This window comes from Manis pentadactyla, chromosome 16 (genome assembly GCF_030020395.1).
Source record: "Manis pentadactyla isolate mManPen7 chromosome 16, mManPen7.hap1, whole genome shotgun sequence".
NCBI classification, from domain to species: domain Eukaryota; kingdom Metazoa; phylum Chordata; class Mammalia; order Pholidota; family Manidae; genus Manis; species Manis pentadactyla.
This window is the reverse complement of record NC_080034.1, coordinates 65,742,156-65,763,318: the sequence shown is the minus strand read 5'-3', so window position 1 is coordinate 65,763,318 and position 21,163 is coordinate 65,742,156. Positions and strand designations below refer to the sequence as shown.

The window sequence follows — 21,163 nt, the reverse complement described above, 5'->3', positions numbered from 1 at the left end:
TTCTTACATGGGGAACAGTGCAAGGGCAGTGATATAACAGAAACTTTCAGTTTTGATCACGCATCATGAACTATAAACAATCAAGTCAGATTTGATTTTTATACTTGATTTATATGTGAATCCCACATTTCTCCCTTATTATTATTATCTTTTTTTTAGATAAAATGCTGGAGTGGTAGGTAGATGCAAGATAAAGGTAGAAAACATAATTTAGTGCTCTAAGAGGGCAAATGTAGATGATCAGGTCTGTGCCTGTAGACTGTGTGTTAATCCAATCTAGACATGGGCGACAAAACATCCATGTATGCAGAAGATTTCTCTCAAAACAGGGGGGGTGAAGTTCTAAGCCTCACCTCTGTTGATCCCCAATTTCTCACCTGATGGCCCCCCTGCGACTGTGCCTGTCTTAGGTTGTTCCTCCCTTGAGGAATCTTACCCATCTCTGGCTAACCAGTCATCTTCCGGGGCCATACAGGGAAATGTAAAGTCGGTGAGAGAGAAGCAATATTGTTTGACAAGGTTAGCTTTTTACTTCTTTGCAGATTTATGCCCTGTGGCTTCTATGCCCAGCATTTGTCTTGAGGTATCTTTACCACTTGGAAGAACTATGATACTCGGTAAATTTGATATGAGGCATGAATTCTATTTAAGGGTTGTAATTAGGAAGGAAGAAGAAAAGCTACAGAAGTAGCAGACAGAAGAAAACATGGGAAGATTGATTATTTCTTTGACATATCTTCTTGTAGAGTAACATAAGCATGTACAGGTTTTATCAAACTACTAATTAAATTGCATACACACATAACAATAATAGGAATACAGCTACATAACAAAAGCAGACCTACAATTACCAGCCATATCCCTTGCTGATATTTTTCTTTGCTGTTGTTTTGTTCTTTAAGTTTTAGTATCACCAAACGTTTGCTTCAAGTATTTCCTCTCAGATCTGCAGTCCTAGGCAACTGTCAATTTCTCACATTAATATTTGGGATGCCTAGCACTTCCTGACTGATCAATGTTATATAAATGAATGAATGAACTTACATTTTTCAGAATTGGAAACTGTACCTATTCTAGGCCTTGCCTGAAATACCTGTGGTGAATGTTTTAAACCTGGATTAAGGTGTCTGGTCTGACGGTTTTAGGTCTGTTAGTCATTCAGTGAATTGATCATTTACCAAATTATTTCTGGCTAAACAATTTTCAGTAAATTTAACTATAGCTCAAATAAAACAATGTTACCTTCTTTTTTTAAAAAAACCACCTTTCTCTTTGTAAGTGTACTTCCAGAATCCTTTATTTCCTGGTAATTAGTTTATAAAAAGACTTTTGGAATATCTTACCTAAAAGAGAATTAATCTTAAAGGCCTGCTTATATATATATATATATATATATATTCTTCACATTGCAGATGAGGGAATTAAGGCCTAGAAAAGTAGGCTACAGAGGGGATTCTGAGAAGACCGTGGCAGAAAAACCCTGGGATCACCTCTTCTCATGTACACACCTAGGAAACTACATGCAATATGCCCCACTCTGGAAATAACCTAAAGACAAAACAGAATTTCCATAGCTAATGACAAGAAGAGGCCACACTGAGAAGGGTAAAAGGGCAGAGCTGTGGTCAGCCCCATCTCCTGTCCTGCCCCAACCCCCATGAATGAGAGGAAGCAGGCATGGGGGGTGAGGGGATGAAGCCTACACCAGGGCCGCCCCAGGAAGATGAGCCCTCTGGCTTTGAGAATCAGTGTGGCTGAACTCTGGGACGGCCAGAGGACTCTCGGAGGCCTAGCCTCTGCTCCTGGAGGACGGGTGTGCTGATGATCCATCTGAGACCCAGCAGTTTGAAAAGCACCTAAATTATATGTGAGTTATGGATTAACATTGGGATGTGTGTCAGAGGGATGGGATATGCTGGAGATGTATCCAGGGGAAGAGGGGCTGTGGGGTGCCATTTTTTCTTGCCGTCCCTCAGCCTAGCTGGCCAGACACTTACAGGAGTCTGTTCTGACACTCTCTGTGGTACTCAGCAAAGGCCGTCCTAAGAGGGAAGTATACTGCGATACAGGCCTACCTCAGAAAAGAGGAACAGTCCCATATAAACAGTCTAAACTCACAGTGAAACTACAAAAAGATGAACAAATGAGGGCCAAAGTCAGCAGAAGGAGGGACATAAGATTAGAGCACAAATACATAAAATCGAGAAAGATAAAACAGAAAGAATCAATGAAAGTGGGAGCTGTTTCTTAGAGAAAATAAACAAAATAGGTAAGTCCCTAGCCAGACTTAACAAGAAAAAAAGGACTCTACACAAGTAAGCAGAATCAGAAATGATAAAGGAAGAATCACTATGGGCACCACAAAAATACAAAGAATGATGATAGAATACTATGAAAAATCATATGCTGACAAACTGGATAACCTAGAAAAAATGGACAACTTCCTAGAAAAATACAACCTTCCAAGACTGACTCAAGAAAAACAGAAAATCTGAACAGACCAATTACCAGCAACAAAACTGAACTGGTAATCAAAAAACTACCTAAAGAACAAAACCCCCAGATCAGATGCCTAAACCACTGAATTTAATGAATCGTTTAGAGAAGACCTAACACCCATCCTCCTTAGTTTGCCAAAAAGTAGAGGAGGAGGGAATACTCCCAAACTCATTCTATGATGCCAGCATCACTCTAATACCAAAACCATGCAAAGACACCACAAAATAAAGAAAATTACACACCAATATCCCTGATGAACATAGATGCAAAAATACTCAACAAAATATTAGCAAACAGAATTCAAAATTATCATCAAAAAGATCATCCACCATGATCAAGTAGCATTTATTCCAGGGGTTCAAGGAAGGTACAATATGAGAAAAGCCATTAACAGAAAGAAGGACAAAAACCACATGATCATCTACATGGACGTTGAAAAAGCATTCGACAAACTTCAACATCCATTCATGATATAAACTCTCAACAAAATGAGTATAGAGGGCAAGTACCCTCAACATAAAGGCCATATATGATAAACCGACAGCTACCATCATAGTAAACAGCGAGAAGCTGAAAGTCTTTCCTTTTAAGATCAGGAACAAGACAAGGATTCCCACCCTTCTCACTTTTATTCAACATAGTTATGGAGGTCCTTGCCACAGCAATTAGACAACACACAGAAATAAAGGGCATCCAGATTGGTAAGAAAGAAGTTAAACTTTCACTGTTTGCAGATGACATGATATTGTACATCAAAAGCCCTAAATAATCCACTTCAAAACTGCTGGATCTAATATCTGAATTCAGCGAATTTGCAGGATACAAAACTAATACACAGAAATCTCTTGCATTCCTATACACTAACGATAAATGAGCAGAAATAGAAATCAGGAAAACAATTCCATGCACATTTACATCAAAAACAATAAAATACCGAGGAAAAAACCTAACCACGAAGTAAAAGACATGTACTCTGAAAACTACAAGACACTCAGGAGAGAAATTAAAGAAGATACCAACAAATAGAAACACATCCTGTGCTCAAGGATAGGAAGAATTAATACTGTCAAAACGGCCATCTTGCCTAAAGCAATCTACAGATTCAATGCAATCTCTATCAAAATACCAACAGCATTCTTCAATGAACTATAGCAAATAGTTCTACAATTTGTATGGAACCATAGAGAACTCAAATAGCCAAAACAATCCTGAGAACAAAGAAAAAGTGGAGGGTTGGGGGGATCATTCTCCTTGACTTCAAGCTCTACTACAAAGCCACAGTAATTAAGACAATTTGGTACGGGCACAAGAACAGACCCGTGCAACAATGGAACAGACAAGAGAACCCAGATATCAACCCAAACATATATGACCAATTAATATAAAATTAAGGAGGCATGGACACACAATGGGGAAATGACAGCTTCTTCAACAACTGGTGTTGGCAGAACTGGACAGCTACATGCAAGAGAATGAACCTGGATTGTTGTCTAATCCCATACACAAAAGCAAACTCAAAATGGATCAAAGACCTGAATGTAAGTCGTGAAACCATAAAACTCTTAAGAAGAAAACATAGCCAAAAATCTCTTGAATATAAACATGAGCAACTTTTTCTTGAACTCATCTCCTCAGGCAAGGGAAACAAAATAAAAAATGAACAAATGGGACTGCATCATGTTAAAAAGCTTCTGTACAGAAAAGGACACCATCAGCAGAACAAAAATGCATCCTAGAGTATGGGAGAATATATTTGTAAATGACATATCCAACAAGGGGTTATCATCCAAAATACATGACTCACACACCTCAACACCCAAAAAGGAAATAACCGTTCTAAAAAATAGGTGGAAGATATGAACAGACACTTCGCCAAAGAAGAAATTCAGATGGCAATCAGGCACATGAAAAGATGCTCCACATTGCTAATTATCAGGGATATACAAATTAAAACCACAATATTGACCTCATACCAGTTAGGATGACCAACATCAAAAGATCAGGAACAACAAATGCTGGCGAGGATGGGGAGAAAGAGGAACAGTCCCACACTGCTGGTGGGAATGTAAAGTAGTTCAACCACGGTGGAAAGTAGTATGGAGGTTCCTCAAAAAACTCAAAATAGAAATACCATGTAACCTGGGAATTCCACTCCTAGGAATGTACATAAAGAAAACAAATTCTCAGGTTCAAAAAGACATATGCAACCCCCCTCCCCCATGTTTATTGCAGCACTATTTACAATAGCCAAGAAATGGAAGCAACCTAAGTGTCCATCAGTAGATGAATGGATAAAGAGGAGTATTCTATATACACAATAGAATACTATCCAACCATAAGAAAGAAGCAAATCCCACCATGTGCAAAAACATGGATGGAGCTAGAGGGTATTATGCTCAGTGACATAAGCCAGGTGGAGAAAGACAAGTACCAAATGATTTCACTCATCTGTGCAGTGTTAACAACCAAGCAAAAACTGAAGGAACATAGCAGCAGCAGACTCACAGAACCCAACACTGGACTAATGGTTACCAAAGGGAAAGGGACTGGCGAGAGTGGGTGGGAAGGTAGGGAGAAGGGGAGTAATGGGCATTACAATTAGCACCCATAGCATAGTCGGGGGAACGAGGAAGACAGTAAAGCACAGAGAAGAGAAGTAGTGACTCTATAGCATCTTAGTACACAGATGGACAGTGACTGTAATGTGGTATGTGGTGGGCACGTGATAATGGGGGGGATCTAGTAAGCACAATGTTGCTCATGTGATTGTGTATTAATGATACCAAAATAAAATAAATAAATATTTGATGAAAGAATAAATGAATGAAAAAAAGGAGAACACTTGCTGTACAAGAGATTCTGGTAGTCGGAGAGCTTCGCTGGAGAATTCTACCAAACTCTTAAAGAATTCATGTCAATCTTTCTCAAACTCTTCGAAAAAACTGAAGAGTACAGAGCACTTCCAAGCTCACTCTATGAGGCCACCACTACCCTGACATCAATCCAGATTAGGATGCCATGAAAAAACATGACTGCAGACCAATATTCTTATTGAAAATAGATGCAACATTCTTAGTGAGGTCATGAAAATGACAGAAAGTCTATGGTCCAGAATGCAGACATATTTTTCTCATAGTTGATGCACTTACTGATATTTAAAGCTGGTCTTCAGGTAAGAATTATCAACAATTTTGATTTTCTAATGTGGGTCATGTAGGATTTCTGTGGTAAATTATGCCTCTAATTGGAAAAATACAGTGGACAATTTTCTATGATGGTGCAAATGTAGTGGTGCAGTGACCACTGGAAAATCTGAATGAAGGAACATCAGGGATATTGCAGGTTTTCTGTAAGTCTGAAATTATCTGAAAACACTCTTCTAAATGACTGTTCATACTATGCCATTAAGTCAATCTGAACACAAAATACGTTACAGACGAAGAGCTTGATTTACCCCAGATGAACCAAGTTGTAAAGCTAAACCTAATCAACCTTGTAAGAAACTGAACATTTAGAAGGCAGTACATGAGTATTGTATTGTTACTGTACCTTCAGTGTGACGGATAATTTGTGGAGCCTGGGGAAACACTGAGAACTTTAAACCCCTTTTTCTATCATGACGCCTTTCCTCACCTGGCTGCTATGAAAACTCTCGAACCCTTGCCACAGGGCACAGGACAGGGACAAGGGCATTCCCTCTTACTGCCGCTCCTCCCGTTAAGGCCCATGGCGCCCCCAAACTACTGCATCCAGTCCTCTCCACGAGGCTGACGGAGGACAGAAGCTGGGGTCTCAGCTGTCATTTTGCTTCTTGCATGGTGCTGCTCTGAGTCTGTCCCTGCAGGTATGACCCAGCAGCATGAAGAGGGGACTGGAGAGAGAGAATCACCACTCTGGCTCTGTTGGGGTGGGATTCTCTAAGGACAAATTACCGGGCAAGCGGCAGGAAGGAGCAACGTGACCTTGAGGGGAATTCATGGTGCAGAGGTATGTGGGCTATGTGATGAACAGACATCCCCTGTGCTGCCGCAGGGGACTACATGGAATTGGTGCACTTTGACACATGTTAACATGACTCAAAAGTTAATACATGGAATATCAAAGGAGAATATACACTATGCTGAATCCAAATCTTGATACAAAATATTACTAAATTCTATGCAAATTAGCACTGTGGAATGGTATTTTGAGTACTGGAAATAAATTTTAGGTGTCTCCTGATAATTTTAAGACTCTCCTGAAAACTGACAATTTAACCAAGCAGCGTGATTATAAGTTCACTCGTTTTTAAAAACACAATGAGACGATATAAATTTGGAAGTATGTTGTATGAATGTAAAACTTTAATAAGGCACACGTATATACTTTATGAATTTGAAAATTAAAAACAGTAAATTGAAAATGTTTCTGGCTTTAGTACAAATATGTAAACTTGAAATATTACATTGTGAGATATAATACATACGCTCTTTAAATATTTAAGAGAAATTCAATTATTCCAAGGTCACAGGAAATTAACCATTATGAGAATTAATAGAAGCATTGGTAGAAAGCATCTGAATTCCATGGTCAGATACTGTCCACAATTCAAGCAGACAATCCCTGACTGTACACCTACTTCCCCTGTGTGTGAATCTGTGTCAGGCTTCCTCCATGAAAGCAATTCAGAAGTAAATCCTACAGCATGCTATAGGTTTTATAGACATAGACACCCTTGTAAAATAAAGATTCTATACAATAGATATGAGAAACTAAAACAAAACCCATGTGAATAGTCCAGAAAATTTTAGATTCCTTTAGTAATTAAGAAAACTCCCTCAGGAGTTGTAACACGTAAAATACACAGTGCTAAACTCAGAAGCACGCTGGCACAGACAGACTCTCAAACTTAATGCACTTGATCATGATGAGATGATCATATGAATCATAAACAAATGGTTAAAAAACAGCTCTAGTGAAAAACCAGGACAATATGTAATTCCTCATGCTTGTTAGAATGCCTGTCATCTAGCTTACCAATAAAGAACATTAGGTAGAAAGTATATTAGAGGAATGTAAAGCTAAAGCAAGGTTTATGTACATTTTTTCTGAAGCTCAAAATAGACCAAAAAAGTAAAGGAATGTGCATGCTAAAAAGAAACTTGAATTTGCAATTATTACAAGAAGGAAGCACATGAAATAGGAAGGAGATTAGAAACATCTCACTGTTATCTCAGAAACCAAGATACACAAAAGTAAAGTACCTTCAGATTTCTACTTGGAACCTAAGGAAATCTGTTTTCCATAAATGCATGTCATTTAGAAAAAGCATCCAATGTTTTGGCTCTTAAGCGTTACGGTGATTTCAGTCCTAAAGGTGTTTTGTGACTGCACAGGCATTCCCTGTCTAATAAAGGCCCTCAGACATCTCAATGATATAGAAGACTGGGTCCATCAAATATGACCCACAGTATGGGAATCAGAATGTGTAAGTTAAGAAGAAAGAAAATGGGGTTTGCAAACCAAGGTAAAGCAAACTAAAATGGCCCAGGACTCTGATTTCCCCCTCAAGGCCACAGACTGACTCTTGACTCACGTATCCTTGACTTGTTTTACAGGTATTTAGGCTCCACCAGACGAGCCACCTCCTGACAATGAGCAAGTGAACTCTAGCCTCAGTGGCGCCAGAAGGCTGACAGCTAACACTCCTCAAACAGTCCCGTCACCTCACCACGGACCCGTCAGAACAATGCCACAAGCTCATCACACATCCTGCAACCCTTTCCCATAACCTTTACAAGCCCTTGCTTGTAAGCCAATAGTGAGTGCAGGGCTTCAAACTTTAGCTATCCGTTCTCCTTGCTTGGGGAACGCCCACCTTCTTTCCCTATGTTAAAAAAAACCACATCCCAAAGTCAGGGTTTGGTTTCACTGCTCAGGTCAGTGTTTGGCTTTGCTGTATGCTGACTGAGTGGAAACAGGTGTGTCTCATTTGGTAACAACTTCACCTTAGATGGTGTTGAGCAGCATCCAGTAGGTGGCATGGAGACAAAAGACATCATCGTATTTTGTTCTAAACCTGATTCATAAAATTTGCTCACTCAAATCATGTATCAAAATAGATAGATGTTCCCTTGGTTACTTTATGCATGTTTTTAACAAATACATTCACACAGAGGTCTGGCAAAGAACATATTAGTGAAGGAAGTTAATTTTTAAAAATTATGTTCAACACTCATTCAGGAGAAATCATCAAGCACAATGATAATCCCATTTGAAAATGACAAGCCACAAGGGATATCAACATATTGATAAGTTAGCTTTTCAAAAGCTAGGGACATAAAAGCATACTAAATTCTGGTTTGGTATCAATAAAATAGTAGAACTCAAAATAATGTTCTGAATTTTAATGTACTTAAACTTCCACTTTTCAGTGGATCTCAATTACTTTAATGTTGGAAAAGTAACAATACAGGTGAGTGAAGGGACTTACTAGGGTGTGACTTTTTTCTCTTTGCCTCAGGTTGCAGGGAAGACTGACTGGTCCCATTTCTTGATATGAATTTTATGACTGTGTATATGATGCTGAAGTGGCATTTCTCTACAGAAATAATCCTGAATCAGAATGATACAGAATAATATAACGTTAATCCTTAGAAACCCTCAGTGAATGAGGAACATTGCGCATTAATTATTACAGGGTCAGATCTTTAAAGATGATTCACACAAGGGCACAAAGCTCTAAGAGCTGGCTCATTCCTCACTTGATCTGCTTCCATAAAGCATTTTAAATTCACAAAATATTATTCTTTCTGGGCACACACTATGCCCCAGACCCTGGAGCTATTATATAATCTAATTCTGGTCTTTCATAACAGTTTTATTGTATAGATAACACCAGCCCTCTTTACCCTTCTAAGAAATTTTATGCAACACTTAAAAAAAAAAAATGTTACAATACTATATGAGAACTTAAATAAAGGAAGCATTTAGGAATATGATAGAAAATGGCAGGTTCTGTACTCACTCTTTACAAAAACATCCAGAAGAAATCATGGCAAAGCTCCATCTGCAGGTGTCAGGACCCCACGCAGGATGCATTTTCCTCCTGGTGGAGTGGGCTCCCAAGTCATCCCAAAGTTGCTGCCCAGCCTCCTGGGTCCTGCAGATACAAAAGCTCAAGTCTTCATTCTAGCAAACGTACCAGAGTGCACAGGAGGAGCACACGTGCGCAATGTGTGCCAGAAAAGGCAGGATCAGGCCTCCCGTAGCTCAAACATAGTCACTACTGATGGTTGGGCCCCTTCTTAGAAGTCCTGGTAAAGGGCTCAAATCCAATATATGATTACTCAGTGAAAATATATGGTTACGTTCAAACAGAAATGGAGCCTGATGTTCTGTGCCCAGATGGGATCCCAAGATCAAAGTGAACATAAAAATTTCTGATTTTCAGTCAACCATTAATATATGATTGGAATATGTAAGAAACAGTATCATTTATATCCACCAAAACTAAAAAATGCAAAAATACAAATGCTCAAATATAAATGCAACAAAATACTTGTAGATCTCTGGGGAAAAACATGTGAAACATTTTTGACAGCAATGAAAGAAAAAACAAAACAACAGAGATATACTGCCCATGATCAAAATTCCATTACTAAGATGTCCATTTTCCTCAAATTGACTTAGAGACCCCAAGTAATCCCAACAATAACCTTACCACACTATATTGCAGGAATTGACAACTCATTTGAATACCTGTTCATCTATACAATGATAAAGAAAAAGTTGAACTCAAATGTTAAAATTTCAAACTTAATTGCACAGCTACAATAATTAAAGGAATATATTTAAAATGAATTCACACAGGGACTCTCTTGCCCCTCCTGGTGTGAGCCACGAGCTCTGCTCTTTCACTTTATCCCTAAATAAAAGCCTGTACCTTGCTCTCCTACCTTGAGTGTTTGTGAAGCTCATTCTTCGGCTTCGTGAACAAAAACCCCGGCATCAGAATGACCCCAAACAACAAGTCTCCCAACCACAAAAGCACTGACACCTTCTCTGCCCTGATAGAAACCACTGAAGAAACAGAACTTGACAGCCCTTGACTGAGACTTCACGGTAACTGTCCAAAGCAGCAATCCCTATTTCATCCTAATGGATCCAGAAGATGACTGAGAAATTAGATTTTTGCCTTGCCATTAAAAAATCATCAAACTAACTACCAAACTTCTAGAAAAAAAATATCAGAACACATCTTATTAGTTGCCCTGTTTGTTATCTGTGCTCCAAAAACAAGGATCCACCTGGCTGCAAGTGGATAACAGACTTGCCAAGCATGTAACTCCAATTTCAGGAGGCAAGCAACTTACATATTAGAAAGTTATAAAACTGCACTAGATTAAGTGAACAAATTGTATTTCCAGTCTACAGTATTATCCTGATCTGTAAACCTGTCTTCATTAACCTGAATATTTTCAAACACCTAAAACTCAACTAGTTCTAATCACCTGCTTTACCAGTCAAAACCAAATGTGTGCTTGACACCCTCCATTTTAAAAACCCAGCTGTCTTGATGTTGATGTCTAGAACAAACACCTACCAGAGGTTTCCACAGGTCATTCACCCTTCTACTGGGCAGGTGTGTTAAGATGAAACTTATGATTTAAATGTCAAGCCACACTATAAATTGCACTACTTTTCTCCTCATTAATAAAATATAAATAAATAAATACACACAAATAAATGAAATAGAACAGAGAGTTCACAAATGGACCCAATAAATTACAGAATCTTGAACCTCGCCAAAGAAATGAAAGCACTTCCACACAGAAAACAGGGCCTTTAGACTTTATTCTTCCATTTTCTTACTTAGAGTTCACCAACATCAACAAATGGAGACGAGGCAAAAGGATGGCCATGTGTAAATGAATAGACAGCTCAACTCAGAAATGAAAGAAAAGCTAACTGACACAACAGAAACACAAAGGACTGCAAGAGGCTGTTATAAAAAGCTCCTAGAAATGCATAATATTCCAAAACTGAACCAGACAGAAGAAATAGAAAATCTCCACTGACAGATTAACAGTAATGAACTGTACTGATAATCAAAAACAAAAAAACAAAAAACACTCTACAAACTCAAGGACCAGATGGTTTTAAAAAATTACTTCCACCAAACATTTAAAGTACAGTTAACATTTACCTTTCTCAAACTACTTCTAAACCTTGAAAAGGAAGGAAAACTTCACACCTTTTTATTAGATCAGCATCACCCCAATACCAAATCCAACAAAAACAGAACAAAAAAGGAACACTAAGACACCACCATCCTTGGTGAACACATTTGTGAAAATCCTCAAAAAAATTAGCAGCAAACTGAATTAAAAAATACATTACAAAACTCATTAACCAAGAACAAGTAGGATTTATTCCAGGGATGCAAAGATGGTGAAATACCTGCAAATCAATGTGACACATCCCATTAACAAAAGGAAGGACAAAAACTATATCATCACAATAGGTACTAAAAAGGATCACAAAACCCAACATGCTTTTATGCTAAAAACTCAACAAAGTGTGTATAGTGGGAACATACATCAACATAACAATGGCCATATATGACAAACTCACAGCTGCCATCACACAGAATTGCAAAAAGCTGAAAGCTTTTCCTCTAAGGTCAGGAACACGACAAGAATGCCCACTGTCACTTTTATTAAACATAGTCCTGAAAGTCCTAGCTACGGCAACCAGACAAGTAAAAGGCATCCAAGTTGTTAAGGAAGAAGTCAAATTGCCCCTACTTAGAGGTGACATGATACTGTATAGAGAAAACCCTAAAAACTGCATCAAAAAACTATTAGAATTAATAAATGAACTCAGTAAAAGTCACAGCAAACAAAACCAATGCGCAAAAATCTGCCACATTTACACATACAAATGAACTACCAGGAAGAGATTTAAGAAAGAATCCCATTTATGATTGCCTCAAAAAGGATAAAATCACTGGGAATAAAATTCAACCAAGGCAGATAAAGACCTGTAATCTCAAAACTCTAAGACACTGATGAAAGAAACTGAGGAAGACACAAATAAATGGAAACCTATCCCATGCTCCTGGATAGGATGATTGAATATTGTTAAAATGGCCATATTATCCAAAGCAACCTACAGATTCGATGTAATCCCTATCAAAAAACCAATGGCATTTTTCACTCAACTAGAGGAAAAGATCCTAAAATTTATATGCAACCTCAAAAGACCCTGAAGAGCCAAAGAAACCTTGACAATGAAGAACAATGCTGGGGGTAAACAGCTATACTACAAAGCTGCAGTGAATGAAACAGTATGGTACTGACACAAGAATATATGAATCAATGGAACTGAACAGATAACTAAGAAATAAACCCACACTTATATGGTCAATTAAAATATGACAAAAGAGGCAAGAATATACAATGGGGAAAAGACAGTCTCTTCAATGAATGGTGCTGGGAAAACCAGACATCTACATGCAGGAGAATGGTATTGCATCACTGTCTAACATCATGCACAAAACTTAATTCAAAATGCATTAAATACCTAAAGGCATGAAAGCACAAAACTTTTTAAAGAAAAGATGGGCATGAATCTCTTGAAAATCAGCAAGAGTAAATTTTTTCTCGACACACCTCCCCAGGCAAGGGAAACTAAAGAAAGAATAAACAAGAGGGGCTTCATCGATCTAAAGTTTCTGTATAGTAAAGGACAACATCAACAAAATGAAAAGGCAACTTACTGTAAGGAAGAACATAACTGAAAGTGATATATCTGATAAGGGGCTGACATCCAATATATATTGGATAAATATACTATAAAACAAAGAACCCATTAAAATATGGGCAGAGAACCAGAATAGACATTTCCCAAAGAGGGCATACAGATGGCCTACAGTCACATGAAAAGATGCTCCACATCACTAATTATCAGGCAAATGCAAATTAAAACCACGAGGGGACTCACTCAAGATGGCAACGTCAGTAGGGCAACAGAAATATCCTCCCAAAACCATATAGATTTCGAAAATACACCAAATGCAACTACTCCTAAAAGAGAGTCCAGAAGATACAGTACAACAGCCAGGCTACATCTACATCTGCGAGAACTCAGCATCTCATGAAAAGGGTAAGATACAAAACTGCAATATGGTGGGGCCAGTGCGCTCCCCCCACCCCAGCTCACCAGGGTGAGGAAAAGCATCAGCCTGGGGAGGGAGCGGAAGCACAGGACTGCTAAACAACCAGCCCTAGTAATCTGCACTGGGAGCACAGACACACATTGCACGGTGTACGGGATATGACAGAAACGGAAAAGGAAATTCCGAGAAGGAGACTATGAACAGGTCCCCACAGCGGGTTGCCCTGGAACAAAAGAAACGCAGGCACTTTAAAAGTATTAAGGGGACAAGCGTTTAACAGGTGGACTAAATCGTCCTGGCACACACAGAAAAGCAGGCTGGGAATGTAAAGGAACGTCAGGTGCCCTAACCCCCTGGGTAGCAACACAGCTCCGAAGCCCATCATAGCGATAAGCAGCCTGTTCATTCCCCCCGGTGGGCGCTGCAAGCAAACCACTGAAGCACCATTGCTGTAGACCAGCAGGGGAGCAGCCCCACTCACAGCAACCACACAGAATCTTCTCCCAGCGCACACCTAAACGAGTCAGAGTCAGAGCCAGAACCTGCCCCCTGTGCGCAGCAGCTGCCTGGCACAAGCTTAATGAAGCCGGTGCAAAGTCCAGAAGTCACAAAGGGGTGCCTTTCTCGCAGGAGAACACATGCAGCTCGCCTGCAACCCCTGCCAGTGCCTAAGGCGATCCTGAGGGCCGCCCCACCCAAGGTAGCTCAGGGGATTAACCCAGAGACTGCTCCCTGTGTGCAGTTAACGGGCACAGAAAGCAGAGAAGGGCAAGGCGACCAGAAAACAGGAAGGGACTTTGTTTTCCCACCTGACACACATACCACTCGCCAGTGATCACTTCTATCACCGTGAAAAGGAAGAACAACCTGGTTCAGTCCAAAATCACTCAAATTCCAGAGAGAGAGCCTGGTGAGACAAGTATAACCAGTCTTCCTAAAAAAGAATTCAAAATAAAAGTCATAACCAGGCTCATGGAGTTCCAGAGAAATATGCAGGAGCTCAGGGATGATTTCTGGAGGGAGACAACAGAAATGAAACAAACAATGGAAGGACTTAAGAGCAGACTGGATGAGGTGCAAGAGATTGTTGATGGAATAGAAAACAGGAATACAGAGAAACTGAGGCAGAGAGAGACAAAAGGATCTATAGGAATGAAAGAACACTTAGGAGAATTGTGTGACCAATGCAAATGGAATAATATTCGCATTATAGGGGTACCAAAAGAAGAGAGAGAAAATGAGATAGCAAGTGTCATTGAAGAAATAATTGATGAAAACTTCCCCAAGCTGGGGAAGGAAATAGTCTCAGATCATGGAAACCCACAGATTTCCCAACATAAGGGACCCAAGGGGAACAACACCAAGACACATAATAATTAAAATGGCAAAGATCAAAGGCAAGGACAGGGTAGTAAAAGCAGCCAGAGAAAAAAGATCACCTGCAAAGGAAAACCCATCAGGCTATTTTCACACTTCTCAACAGAAACCTTACAGGCCAGAAGAGAGTGGCATCATATATATAATGCATGAAACAGAAGGGCCTTGCACCAACAATACTGTATCCAGCAAGATCATCACTTAAATTTGAAGGAGGGATTAAACAATTTCCAGATAAGCAAAAGTTGAGGGAATTTACCTTCCACAAAACACCTGTACAGTGTATTTTAAAGGAACTGCTTTAGATGGAAGTACTCCTAAGGTTAAATAGATGGTACCAGAGAAAATAAAATCACACCAAAGAAAGCACAACAAATACTAACTAAAGCCAAAAAATAAAATCAGTTATCCACAAAAGGAGTTAAGGGAAACACAAGAGAGTACAGAATTAAACACCTAAAACACAGAGAGTAGAGGAGGTAGAAAAAGAAGGGAGGGAAATAAAGAATCATCACACTGTGTTTATAACAGCATAAGTGAGTTAATGTTAGACGATTACATAGCAAAGAAGCTAACCTTGAACGTATGGTACCCACGAATGCAAAGCATGCAATGGAAATAAGTACATATCTATCGATAATTACCCTGAATGTAAATGCAGGAAATGCACCAATCAAAAGACACAGAGGGAGGAGGAGCGAAGATGGTGGCGTGAGTAGAGTAGCCGAAATCTCCTCCCAAAACCACATATATTTTTGAAAATACAACACATATAAATACTCCTAAAAGAGAGACCAGAAGATACAGTACAACAGCCAGACTACATCTACATCTGCCAGACCCTAGCGCCACACGAAGGGGGTAAGATACAAACCACGGCCCGGTGGGACCCAAGCGTGCCAATCACACCAGCTCCTTGGTGGGAGGAGAGGAGTCGGAGCGGGGAGGCAGAAGGAGCCGAGGACTGCTAAATACCCAGCCCCAGTCATCCACACTGGGAGCGGAGACACACAGTGCATGGTGTGCTGGACACTAGGGAAACAGAACGGTAAAACCTGCAAGTGGGTCAGCGCAGCTGGCGCCCCTGGGACAAAAGAAAAGCGAGGGCTTTTTTGAAAGTCTTTAAGGGACAGGGGCCCCGCAGCTGGACGGAAGCGTCCTGGCATGCTCAGCACAGAAGCTGGGAATCATGGGGAACTCTGGGCGCCCTAACCCCCTGGGCGGCAGTGGAGCTTGGAGGCCCCTCACGGCGATGAACAGCCTCCGGCACGTTCCCCCTCCGGCAAAGCTCTGCCACAGTGGAGCAGCAACCTGAGGCCGGCCACACCGAGAGCAGCCGCTCGGCCCAGACTTAGAGGCCACATCTGCATGCAGCTGCCCAGCACAAGCCACTAGGGGGTCGCTGTTCTCACAGGAGACGAAGGCCACAAACTAGCAAGAAGGGATGTTCTCCCAGCTGACACATGCGCCAACTCCCCACAACTACCTCTATCGCCATGAAAAGTCAGAAGAATTTGATCAAGACCAGACTAACAGAGACAACCCCTGAGAAGGAGCTTGGGGAGACAGACCTAACCAATCTTCCTGAGAAAGTATTCAAAATAAAGGTCATGACCATGCTGATGGAGCTGCAGAGAAAAATGCAAGAGCTAATGGACAAAGTAGGGAGGGAGACTACAAAAATAAAACAATCTCTGGAAGGATGTTAATGAAGAATGGATGAGATGCAAAAAGCCATTGATGGAATAGAAACCAGAGAACAGGAACGCATAGAAGCTGACACAGAGAGAGATAAAAGGATCTCAAGGAATGAAACAATATTAAGAGAACTATGTTACCAATCCAAAAGGAACAATATCCACATTATAGGGGTACCAGAAGAAGAGAGAGAAAAAGGGATAGAAAGTGTATTTCAAGAAATAATTGCTGAAAACTTCCCCAAACTGGGGGTGGAAATAATTGATCAGACCACGGAAGTACACAGAACTCCCAAAAGAAGGGAGCCCAGGACGACAACACCAAGACACATAATAAATAAAATGGCAAAGATCTAGGACAAGGAGTTTCAAAGGCAGCTAGACAGAGGAAAAAGGGCACCTACAAAGGAAAACCCAACAGGCTATCATCAGACTTCTCAACAGAAACCTTACAGGCCAGAAGAGAATGGCATAATATATTCAATGCAATGAAACAGGAGGGCCTTGAACCAAGATTACTGTATCCAGCACGATTATCATTTAAATATGAAGGAGGGAGTAAACAATTCCCAGACAAGCAAAAGTTGACGGAATTTCCCTCCCACAAACCACCTCTACACGGTATTTTAGAGGGACTGCTCGACATGGCAGCACTCCTAAGGCTAAACAGATGTCACCAGAGAAAATAAAATCACAGCAAAGAAAGCAGACCAATCAAATACAAACTAAAGGCAAAAAATAAAATCAACTACCCACAAAAGCAGTCAAAGGAAACACAAAGGGGCACGCAATAAAACACCCAAAATATAAAGAATGGAGGGGGAGGAATAAGCAGGGAGAGAAATAAAGAATCACCAGACAGTGCTCATAACACCACAATAAGCGAGTTAAGTGAGACAGTAAGATACTAAAGAACCTAACCTTGAACCTTTGGTAACCACAAATCTAAAGCCTGCAATGGCAGTAAGTACATATCTTTCAATAGTCACCCTAAATGCAAATGGACTGAATGCACCAATCAAAAGACAGAGTAATAGAATGGATAAAAGAGCAAGACCCTTCTATATGCTACTTACAAGAGATGCACCTCAAACCCAAAGACATGCACAGACTAAAAGTCAAGGGATGGAAAAACATATTCCATCCAAACAGGGAGAAAAAAGCAGGTGTTGCACTACAGGTATCAGACAAAATAGACATCAAAACGAAGAAAGTCACAAGAGATAAAGAAGGACATCACATAATGATAAAGGGTCAGTCCAACAAGCGGATATAACCATTATAAATATATATGCACCCAACACAGCACACCAGCATATGTGAAACAAATACTAACAGAACCAAAGGAGGAAATAGAATGCAATGCGTTCATTTTGGCAGACTTCAACACACCACTCATTCCAAAGGATAGATGCACCAGACAGAAAATAAGTAAGGACATGGAGGCAGTAAACAACGCACTAGAACACATGGACCTAATAGACATCTATAGAACTCTACATCCAAAAGCAACAGGATACACATTCTTCTGAAGTGCACATGGAACATTGTCCAGAATAGACCACATTGCTAGGCCACAAAAAGAGGCACAGTAAATTCAAAAAGATTGGAATCCTAACAACCAAATTTTCAGACCACAAAGGTATAAAGCAAGAAATACATTGTACAAAGAAAGCAAAAAAGCTCACAAACACATGGAGGCTTAACAACATGCTCCTAAATAATCAATGGATCAACAACAAAATTAAAATGGAGATCTAGCAACATATGGAAACAAATGACAACAACAACACAAAGTCCCAACTTCTGTGGGACGCAGCAAAAGCAGTCGTAAGAGGAAAGTATATAGCAAACCAGGCATATTTAAAGACGGAAGAACAATCCCAAATGAATAGTCTAATGTCACAAATATCGAAATTGGAAAAAGAAGAACAAATGAGGCCTAAAGTCAGCAGAAGGAAGGACATAATAAAGATCAGAGAAGAAATAAATAAAATTGAGAAGAATAAAATAGAAAAAAAATCAATGAAACCAAGAGCTCGTGCTTTGAGAAAATAAAAATAGATAAGGCTCTAGCCAGACTTAGTAAGAGAAAAAGAGAATCAACACACATCAACAAAATCAGAAACGAGAAAGAGAAAATAATGATGGACCCCATAGAAATACAAACAATTATTAGAGAATGCTATGAAAACCTATATGCTAACAAGCTGGAAAGCCTAGGAGAAATGGACAACTTCCTAGAAAAATAGTACCTTCCAAGACTGACCCAGAAAGAAACAGAAAATCTAAACAAACCAATTACCAGCAACGAAACAGAAGCGGTAATTACAAAACTACCCAAGTAAAAAAAACCCGGGCCAGATGGATTTACTTCAGAATTTTATCAGACATACAGAGAAGACATAATACCCATTCTCCTCAAAGTTTTCCAAAAATAGAAGAGGAGGGAATGCTAGCAAACTCATTCTATGAAGCCAACATCACCCTAATACCAAAACCAGGCAAAGACCCCACCAAAAAAGAAAACTACAGACCAATATCCCTGATGAACGTAGATGCAAAAATACTCAACAAAATATTAGCAAACCGAATTCAAAAATACCGCAAAAGGATCATATACCATGACCAAGTGGGATTCATCTCAGGGATGCAAGGATGGTACAACATTCAAAAATCCATCAACATCATCCACCACATCAACAAAATGAAGGACAAAAACCACATGATCATCTCCATAGATGCTGAAAAAGCATTCGACAGAAGTCAACATCCATTCATGATTAAAAACTCTCAACAAAATGGGCATTGAGGGCAAGTACCTCAACATAATAAAGGCCGTATATGACAAACCCACAGCTAACATCACATTGAAAAGCAAGAAACTAAAAGCTTCTCCTCTGAGATTGGGAACAAGACAGGGATGCCCACTCTCCCCACTGTTATTCAACATAGTACTGGAGGTCCTAGCCACCGCAATTAGGCAAAACAAAAGAAATAAAAGGAATCCAGACTGGGAAACAAGAAGTTAAACTGTCACTATTTATAGATGACATGATATTGTATATAAAAAACCCTAAAGACTCCACCCCAAAACTACTAGAACTGATATCAGAATACAGCAAAGTTGCAGGATACAAAATTAACACACAGAAATCTGTGGCTTTCCTATACAACTACAATGAACTAATAGAAAGAGAAATCAGGAGAACAATTCCATTCACAATTACATCAAAAAGAATAAAATACCTCGGAATAAACCTAACCAAGGAAGTGAAACACCTACACCCTGAAAACTATAAGACACTCTTAAGAGAAATTAAAGAGGACACTAGCAAATGGAAACCCATCCCATGATCTTGGCTAGGAGAAATTAATATCGTCAAAATGGCCGTCCTGTCCAAAGGAATATACAGATTTGATGCAATCCCTATCAAATTACCAACAACATTCTTCAACAAACTGGAACAAATACTTCAAAAATTCATATGGAAACACCAAAGACCACAAATAGCCAAAGCAATCCTGAGAAGGAAGAATGAAGTGGGGGGGATCTCTCTCCCCAACTTCAAACTCTACTACAAAGCCACACTAATCAAGAGAATTTGGTACTGACACAACAACAGAGCCACAGACCAGTGGGACAGAATACAGACTCCAGACATTAACCCAAACATATATGATCAATTAACATACGATAAAGGAGCCATGGGCATAACAACAGGGAAATGACAGTCTCTCCAACAGATGGTGCTGGCAAAACTGGACAGCTACAAGTAAGAGAATGAAACTGGATCACTGTCTAACCCCATACACAAAAGGAAATTCGAAATGGATCAAAGACATGAATGTAAGACATGAAACCATAAAACTCCTAGAAAAAAACACAGGCAGAAATCTCTTGGACATAAACATGAGCAACTTCTTCATGAACATATCTCCCCGGGTAATGGAAACAAAAGCAAAAATGAATAAGTGGGACTATATTAAGCTGAAAAGCTTCTGTACAGAAAAGGACACCATCGGTAGAACAAAAAGGTACCTTACAATATGGGAGAATATATTCATAATGACATACCATGTAAACGGTTGACATCCAAAATATATAAAGATCTCATTCACCTCAACACACAGAAAGCAAATAATCCAATTAAAAAATGGGTAGTGGAGCTGAATAGACAGTTCTCTAAAGAAGAAATCCAGATGGCCAACAGGCACATGAAAAGATGCTCCACATCGCTTCTCATCAGAGAAATGCAAATTAAAAGCACAAAGAGACATCACCTCACACCAGTAAGGATCGCCATCATTGAAAAGACAACAACAAATGTTGGCAACGTTCTCCACTGTGAAGAAAGGGGAGCCCTCCTACACTGCTGGTGGGAATGTAAATTAGTTCAACCATTGTGGAGAGCAGCATGGAGGTTGC

General features: G+C 39.7%; 1 protein-coding gene across 1 annotated transcript in view; it reads right to left on the bottom strand.

The window, feature by feature from the left end:
* Positions 1 to 9,621, bottom strand: part of LOC130681265 (bromodomain adjacent to zinc finger domain protein 2B-like) — a 93,314-nt gene extending 83,693 nt beyond the window's left edge. The window contains exons 1-2 of the mRNA XM_057493902.1: positions 9,506 to 9,621; positions 8,972 to 9,093 (exon numbers count right to left, since the gene is read on the bottom strand). Coding sequence (XP_057349885.1) covers positions 8,972 to 9,028 — 57 coding nt within the window. The 5' untranslated portion in view covers positions 9,029 to 9,093; positions 9,506 to 9,621. The remainder of the gene's footprint in view (positions 1 to 8,971; positions 9,094 to 9,505) is intronic.
* Between the last annotated feature and the right edge of the window lie 11,542 nt (positions 9,622 to 21,163).